Consider the following 9252-nt stretch of genomic DNA (forward strand, 5'->3'; position numbering starts at 1 on the left):
TTCATTTCCTTCCTATCCATCTTCCCTTCCTTTTTTTTTTTTTTGTTTCGGCAGAGGGTGGAAAAAAATTTTAAAAAACCATCCCCGGCTGCTTCAGTGAGTGACACCGCTTTGAATCCCCGGCGCTCATTTCGAAATATTCCCATTCAGACGTCCATAAATGAACACAAAAACGAATACCAGTGGGAATAAATTAGCCGCTAACTAATTAGCCGTTAAGCTATCTTTGAATGTCACGTCTTAAAAGAAGGGAAACGGGGGTTTCTCATTGAGCGTCGGCAGTGGGGGGTCTAAGACCTGCCTGGGGATATGGCAGCCAGTCTTTGGGTCGTCTCTGACATGAGCCTGCACACACACACCAAGACAAACGCTAACAAGTGTGGACACGAGTATCTAGAGCTTTGTGCTTCTCTTCATATTAGTTCTGCTCGGTTCACACTCGGCAGATAAAGTCCTCCCCTTAGCGTACGAGTTGGAGTCGGAGCTGCTTCCTCTCAGACCTGACTGAGGCTAAAGGGGGGACTCGGATGAATGGAAAGAAATGGGTGAACGTTACATTTCAGCCACACTGGAATAAAAAAAACAAAAAAACCCATGAAGATTAATTACACTGCATGCAAAGAGAACACATCGCGGCGCATCGTTTGTAGAAACCTGCATCATGTCGACGATACCCACGGCCCGTCTACTCACATTGCACGATCAGCTCCACCACGGCCTCCCGGGGCTTCACGTTGAAGCCGTTGTACTGGCTGGTCTGGCAGCGGTACGAGCCCGTCATCTCCCTGGACACGTTAACAATACGCAGCACGCCGTCGTAGCTCTCCATCTGCATGCTGCCGTCGGGCATCGGCGCCTCCTTGTCCGCCCGCGACCACAGGATGATGGGCTTGGGCTTCCCTGAAACAAGGCACTCCAGCTCCACTGTGTCACCCTCGCGGGCCACCAGGGGCGACTTGCCCCGTGGGACTGTCAGGTTGGGGGGAACTAAGAAAGAGAAAAACAAAGGAGGGACTGATATGGGGCTCTAGAAAGTCAGCAGGCGGGGTAAGAGGAAATGGTCGACTCGGAGGAGAGGGGAAGAAGTGGCGTAAAGAGGCACATGGAGCGGAGGGGGGGGAAGCGAATGAGCATCCAATGGCAATGAGTCGCAGCGACATACACAGCTTGTATGGAAAGGACCATGCAGAGATTAGCAGCAGCAGCAGCGATGGCCAACAGCTGGACAATCTGAGCGAGAACCATCACGGAGGGCAGCAGTGAGGAATGTCGTCAAGCAAATGGCAAACAATGAGCAATGCAATGACAAGCAAATGCACTTAAAATAATCAATAACAGCCCTTTTTTTGTTTCAGGTACTGAGGAGCCAATGGAATTTAACACATGCACTAAACTACGAATTAAAAGTCACATCCCTGTTTGCATTCCCATCAAGACTCAAGAACCATGAAGATTAGGCAAATTAGTCCGACAAGGGATTAGTCCAGCCGAGTCTGAGGCACAGTCTTCACAAACAAGTTATCAACACAGTCAGCGTGCTTTACACAACTCTGCTTAACTGATGTTCGAGTGGATTTAACAGAAACAGATCATGCAGAGGTCTCCAAAGTGTCACTCCAAAGCAACAATGATCTGCTTTCTGCGGTTATTCAGCTCTGTGTGATAAAAATAAAAGGTAATGAGCTAATCAAAGCAAGAGTTCAACACTTTGATAATCTGCGAGTCCAGAAAGTCTTAGAGTTTTACCCAGACAGACACAGATGTGATCACATTTTTAGTGACACTTAAGGATAAAGCTGCAAAAAAACCTATAAGAGCCTGTCACCAAACTTAATGGAAGAAACTCCATTAACTACGCTGACATCTCAAACGCACGCTGCCAGAGCACTTATCACATCCAACCTAAGTAGAAACAAAACAGACAAAAGGACGAAAACATTTCTCTCCATCTCAGAAAGGGAAAACTGTGAAACTCATGTATGATACGCCGCAAAATCTGACATTTAACCAGCAAGCAAACTGCAATTTGTCCAATTTCTATTCAACAAACCAGCAGCAACACAAACCAAACCTAAATTGGTTTGATTCGATCTCGGACGAGCCCCCAGTTGTCGTACGTTGTCAAGACGTTGCTGAGGATCGGCACCATGCTCAGGTTTGTACGGTTTATTTGAAGCAGGAGGAGACTGAAGCTACATCCACACCGATACAGTTTCGCTTCTAATGTGTTTACGCCAAGTGTCCACACGTCTCTGAAAAAAAAAAAAAGACGCTTTTGGAAACACTGCTGGCACATTTTAGCTCGAAAACTCCAGAGTTGCATTTTAGTCTGGGCAAAGACTTTTGGAAACGATGACTCAGACGCTGATGTTCGCTTTGGAACCGAGTCCTAATTATCACTCGTCTGATTCATCACGCTCCCATCATGCGGCTGTTCTCCGGGAAGAAAGCAAAGATCGGCATTGGTTAATTCAACATGGCTAATGAATGACAGCTGTCCATGACCTCGCCGTCCTTTTCCAGATCGCTGTTCTTCCTCTGTGGTATTTTCTACACCTGAGCAACCGACGCCCTGCTTTATGTTCACACCTGCACACACCACGCTTTTCAGGTATGCACACAGATTATTGGTGCTGAAACATTAATCTGGACAGAAACTGTTAAAAGTGTGGATGTAGCCTAAGTGTAGCTTAGCATAAAGGCAGGAGGAAGTGGGGACCAGACTTACAACAGGGTGACTTAACTAAACAAATAAAGAATAAAGGTGGAGAGGCTGCCTGCTTGTCTGGAAGAAGAAACTGAAGCAACAGCAGGACCAGGTTGCGATTTCTGATAAGTCATCATTTATGAGGTGTTTTTACATGAAGCTAATGGTTTTAAAGGATCATAGTGCTGCTTTCAACCTGCTGAATATCCAATTTAGGTGTTTATTGCAGAGATAATGCTTTATCTTCTCTAACTTCGTAGGAAGTACAGGAAAGCTGCAGCAGCTTTTCAGCAATCGGCTCTTCCTAGAGTTGCATGTTCTATATGAAGCAGGTATAGCAAAGAGATGGATCTGTAGATGTGAATAATACGGGCGTTTTTTTTTAAACAAATGTTTCATAGGTCACATGCTAATAGTTGTGAAGTGCATGAGGAGGGATCTCAGGACTGTAAGTATCTAATGTACATAAAGCTTTTTCTACTAGATGTGTAAATTCTTGTATATATTTGTCTTATTATCTTGTTTTGTTTTTCATTAATATTTATTGTATTTTATTCTTTTCTTTCTTTAGTTATTTTACTTTATTTTATTTTTTAATTTTCCCATTTCTATTATTCGTGCAAATTCCCAGGGCAACACCAACAGCCGAAACCAAATTCCTTGTATGTTGTGTACGTACTTGGCCATTAAAGCTGATTCTGATTCTGATTCTGATCTGAGAAGTGATGTTGTAGACCAGCGGTCTTCAACCTATTTTGCACCACGGACCGGTTTTACGCAAGAAATTTTTCTACGGACCGGTCATTACGCACATAACAAATAATAATAGCTTTTTTCAATTAAAAAGTTTCACAAGTGAATAAAATTACTTGCAAAATATGTGTTTACTTTTTCTTCTGTCTCAGCATTGAGTCTCTCCCACTTTCCAAAGAAGCTTTCCGGAGACGTTTGTTTTTTTTTTATACATTTCGGCAGCGGTTAGACTGACGGCTTCGTTTAACGGCCGGGCATGAAAACTGACCGTTAAGTGCGGGAAACAAGCACAGATGGAAGTGACGGGAAGATGAACTTTTTCAAAATAAAACACCCTGTAGACCGCACTGGAATAAAAATAAAACAATAAAACTTTTTTTTTCTTTCTGTGCGGCCCGGTGATTGGGGACCACTGTTGTAGACCACTGCCTCTAGGTACATGGATGGCTTCCTTCACTCCTCTCTATATGAGGTGACTTTTACCTTTAGGTGCAGGTGGACTGCTGGGTCAACAAACAAGTCCTTCTACTGAAGCACTTGGGATCAGCATGGGTGAGAATCTACACAGACCTAAAACTCATCTGTTTAGGTTGGTCTCCCAGCAAACAATGGAACTTTTCAGTATCTTTACACTCTTGCATGATGATTGCTTACACAGTGAATTAAGCTGCAAGGCCCAGAGCCACAAACACCGGCCTTTAAAGCACAAACATTCATCACCAGGAGCTCCACATCTTCCTGAGCACTCCCCTTAACCTTCTAATGTAGCGTCAGCAGCAGCAGCAGCAGCAGCAGCATTACAATCAACACCGAAATCAGTATTGTTGCGTACATTGACACGTTTTCATTATAATTATCATCATCATATCACACACTCATCACCAAGATGCCTTTCACAGCTAACGCCATTTCACTCCAGCATCATTACCATCATTCGGCACAGCTTTTCACTTCCTGCCCTCCTCCTCCTCCTGGTTGCAGCTCCTCTGTCTCCTCCAGCACCGTATAATTCAGAGCATTTACAGCAGAACCCTCCCAAAGGTGATATAGCATTATTGCCGGCCATGTAAGAAAATATGACCCAATAAATACAGGCTGGCCTTTTTCTAATGGACATTTTAAAATCTGGCTGAGTGCGAACAATGAATAATAATAATAATAATAATCGTCGTACCAGTAATAATAATAAGAGGAGGAAGGGGAAGTAGCGGCAGCGCGCTAAACCGAGTGTGTCTGTGTGTTTGTCTGTTCTAAGTTTGGAAAGCAGGAAAATCTAGCAGGTTGGATCCGCCAGTCTGGTTCCTCATCAAGCATGCTGGCCAAGTAAATTTGTTTAATTAGTAAACCTGGCAAATTGCACCGGCTCCTAGAGTGCTCTGAATGTGTATTTGTGTGTTCATGCGCTTTTGTGTGTGAGTCCAAAAAACCATCAGCAGACTCCAAGACTATTTTGTAGCACACGGCTCCCAAAAATAGTTTACAGCCAGCAATTTGAGGAGCGAAAATCTCCTCGGCGATGATGAAACCGTGTCGTGCTTCCCTGATGATTTTCGAATCACTGTCATTCTTCCCAAACAATGCTGCAGCTGGAATGGAGTCAAGCCACATTGAAGTTTCGCGGTGATGAAATCACGGGGCAATCTCGCGAAAACGAAACAGAGTCCAGCTATATTTCTTTTGACCCCGTTTCTGTCTGGGTGAGGGGCAAGAACAATCCCGCAGCCATTCCAGCGCTCCCGACTGTCGGTTATTACTTCCGCCCCTTTTTTTTCCCTGAATCACAGATAAATCACAGTGGCAGAAATAAGGCAAACTCAACATTCGCTGCCTCTCCTAAGGTTGTGCTTTATCACATAAAAATGATAATAATGGCTTGTTTACCATGAAATTTGATCAATGTTGTTTCCTACGGCGGGTTTGTATCCATTAGCTGTACCTGCAGAGAGTAACGGGGAGACGACAGGCGACCAAGCACGCTCAGGATGTTTGGACAGCAGGAGGACGTCGGAGACAACTCATGCAAGCAAAGGGGCAATAATTAAACTCCACACAAACAGACTGACCAGAAGAATTGGACCCCAAAACCTTGCAAAGCGCAGTAACTAGAATGTGCAATTCCTGGAAAAGCTGCAGCGTGATTGCTGAAAGCGGAGTGCACAGGCTAAGCTCACGGTGAACCTGCTGCCCTGCAACAAGTGAACAACTCGCTTGACCATCTGACCCACAGCCAGCACCGCGGTACTGAGAAAATACAAAAATTCAAGGTCTGAAAATTGACTTGAAGTCGTAATCGAAGCGGAGAATCTTAAACGTTTTTTTTTTTTAACAAGAACAAAGCTGCAGCAAGTGTGGTTTTTTTTATACACTTGAGGTCAATCGAAGGCAGCGATACACACAACACCAACCAACACTGTCTTGCTTTATAATGTGTTAACCAACAAGTGGTGCAGAGCAGCAGCAGGAGCATTCATTTAGAGTCATACTAAAGTTCCAGGGCACAAATATAAAACTATCCCAGCGAGATTTTTCTGCAGAGACAGAGAAGGTTTTGCAAAGTAATGCTTTCAGGAGGAAGTTTATTTGTTCCCAGATGTGATAGTGTTCTCTGTTACACTAAACTACATTGTTAGACCCATCCATCCATCCATCCATTATCTAAACACCGCTTAATCCTCACTAGGGTCACGGGGGACTGGAGTCTATCCCAGCTGACTCAGGGTGAAGGCAGGTTCACCTGGACAGGTCACCAGTCTATCACAGGGCTACACTTAGAGACAGACAACCAAGCACACTCACATTCACACCTACGGACAATTTAGAATCACCAATTAACCTCAACATGTTTTTGGACTGTGTGGGAGAAAGCCGGAGAACCCGGAGAGAACCCACGCTGCACGGGGAGAACATGCAGAAAGATTCCGGTGCCCCCACCGGGATGCGAACCGGCGACCTTCTTGCTGCGAGACAACAGTGCTACCAACTGCTCCACCCTGCAGCCCTTGTTAGACCCACATTTCTCCAAAATTCTTAAAACATTTTGAATATTGCAAAACGTCTCATCTCTAGAAACATTTTCAGAACATTGCAAGTAAAACGTTCCACCTTTCTTAATGCATCTCATTCCAGGAACATTTTATGAAAAACTGTCGCTGGAGGCTTTGCAAAGTTAGCAAACTGAAAATCATTTGTTGAATGTTGGTTTGAGAACGTTCTGCAGACATCCTCTGAATGTAAAACGTTCCTGGTAAACTTTTAACCTCACAGGAACATTATTTGAACTGATGAAAATGTTTGTTGTAGTGAATTAAAATAACACCTGCAAGTAATATTGTGGGAAGATGCTAAAATGCGGATACGGGGGATTATTTCCCTTTTGTTGTGTCTTAATCACTTGTTCTATTGTTAATATAAAAACACATAAATGCTGCTTTAACCATCAAACCATCAACAGATCAAAGGAAACGACTTAATAAGCCGGTGAGTAATGCGTTAACATGTCGGCGTCATTAGCAGAGAGAATAATGAAAACGAACCACTCGCAGGTAAGTACCGCCGTCAAAAGACCTGCAGCAGCATCAATCTCCACAAAGACAATGACGCTCATTTCATCCTCGCACCGTTTATTTTTTTTTTTTATTCACACAACGTCTCGACTCAGGCAGCCGGGTGTCAAGTGCTGACATATTTCTTTTCCACCGCATATTTTCTCCACTTTTCCTGAACATTTCCTTGGGTCCAAACAGTGAAGTGGTGAGCTGACAGCAACAGGACAGGAGGCGAGCAGCGAGCATCCATTAGCGCGTGGAGGAGAGGTGTATTCACTGAGTTGCCATCATTACACCTGGCCTCTCCACTGCCCAGATTAGGCAGGCAATTACAGTTGTCTGCCTATTGGGTTTGGCAGCACAAATACTGGCTATCAGCTGCCATTGTCTCCCTCTCGCCCGCACCATCACGCAAAAGCAAACAAAAGCAAACACACACACACAGACACTCGCTCTGTATTTCATTCTTGCTGCCGCTCTCTCGCCTTCCAAGCGAACACCCTGCCTTTGTGTGTGAGACTGACCACTGAGATGCTCAGTGTGGCAGAGAGCCTGCTGCTGGTCTTCACTGTGCTCTCATTGTGCCAAAGCCATCCAAATGCCAGTGATGCCTGCAGGGCATGCCCGCTGTGTGCGTATGCTTGTGCGTGCTTCTACGTGGGTTTTATATCTCGGCGTGTGCATGTGTGTGTGTGTGTGCAGTTGAGTGTTCCTCTTTTCGCCCACGGGTGACACCCTGCTGTGATCCCGCCTCAGTTCCTCAATGGGATGCTGCTGCTGCTGCTGCTGACTGTAAACACTGCGACTACGCGTGTGTGTGTGTTGGCTTAAATCGAAGCTGGACCTCCAAGTTTGTGCAGCCACACATCTCTCAGCTGGAATCCTCCTCCACCAAGACCGATAGGTGGAGCGGACACGGTGCAGCGACTCCAGACCCACAAAACATCCAAGCATCCGGCACTTTGCATTTTCTTATGGCGCCGGGATACGGAGCGGTGCATACGAATGTCTTTGAGAATAAACATTCCCACTGCCCCCCCTGCTTTTTTTTTTTTTTTTTTTCGGGTAAGTGCTATGACATCACTCCCCATCACCATGGCAACATAGCGCTCTCTCTCTCTCTACTACTGCAAGTCCTGCAGAGTGTATGTGTGAGACTGTGTGTTCAGACAGCTTGAGGCCAATGAGTTGGTCGCAATGTGACAGGACTCTCTGTTCCTCTGAGTCCCGGACCTCTGGGGGACGGACCGAGGAGTCCCCAGAGGTCCGCCGCGGACGTGTTTGCGAAAATGTGTGTGCTGCCGAGGTGTAATAAATGTCCAGAGATGTGTTAAAATTGGCTTAGTGCACTGATAGACTGCGGCGACACACCACCGATCACGCTGACTTACTGCCGCGTGTGTGTTTTCCAGCTCCACGCCGTTCCCCCTGAGATGTTATAACTTATCTTACAATCAATCTCACAAACCCCTCATGAATCCGTGTGACTCAGATTGTAGAACAGCATGCTTTCAGGAGCAATACTCTCAGCTTGATTCGTAGCCACACTGTTCTCTGTAATGCTGCCCTTTTGTATTTTTTTGTTTTTTTCCACCCAGCCAGGCAGAGTAACAGATACACCCAGTTTAAAAACACATAAACACACACCTCCACTTCTTTTTTGCTGCTGCTAAGCACCGAGCAGCTCCCGTGGAAGGACCAGAGTTTATGTACATCGCTCAGGGGGCCCTGACAGTAGTTAATGAGAGAGGAAGAGTGTTTCTTCTTCATGTTTCCCTCCCAGATTTTTCCAGCTGGACGGGGAGGTGGTTTCCCAGATGGCCACCTCCATAAAGTATGACTGCAGGTGGTGCAGTTGAGGCTACAGGCAGGTACACCAGACACAGCGTTCTGAGTTATCTTGTCTTATTAGCATCTTTTATGGTGCGAGCACAAAGTGAAAACCGACTCGCGGAGCCGCTACCCTCTGATTTCCCTCCACGAGTCGGCATGTTTGTGTTTACAGTTTCCCTTTGCGCCGGCGCTTTCAGCAGCTCAGAAACATCACAGGTGTTGTGCTGACATATGCTGCCAGGCGACGGCATACATCACTCTGGAAGCGGCACCACTGTGGCATCTACTGTTGTCATACGGCCGATGTCTCAGGACAGCAGCCCAGCTGTGGGACAGCTGTTCGGACCCTTCATCCCAGTTCACAGCTCGCTGGGCTTGTTAGTCCGGAGCTGGGATCTGCTCTGTGTGAGACTT

The 9252-nt window shown here is 45.8% G+C and overlaps 1 protein-coding gene across 1 annotated transcript in view; it reads right to left on the reverse strand.

Annotated features, from left to right (window-relative positions):
• The window catches only part of LOC103358159 (MAM domain-containing glycosylphosphatidylinositol anchor protein 2), a 266805-nt gene that overhangs the window by 81864 nt on the left and 175689 nt on the right, over nucleotides 1-9252 (reverse strand). The window contains exon 9 of the mRNA XM_008283011.1: nucleotides 694-987. Coding sequence (XP_008281233.1) covers nucleotides 694-987 — 294 coding nt within the window. The remainder of the gene's footprint in view (nucleotides 1-693; nucleotides 988-9252) is intronic.

This window comes from Stegastes partitus, unplaced genomic scaffold (assembly GCF_000690725.1).
Source record: "Stegastes partitus isolate 25-593 unplaced genomic scaffold, Stegastes_partitus-1.0.2 Scaffold294, whole genome shotgun sequence".
Lineage (NCBI taxonomy): Eukaryota > Metazoa > Chordata > Actinopteri > Pomacentridae > Stegastes > Stegastes partitus.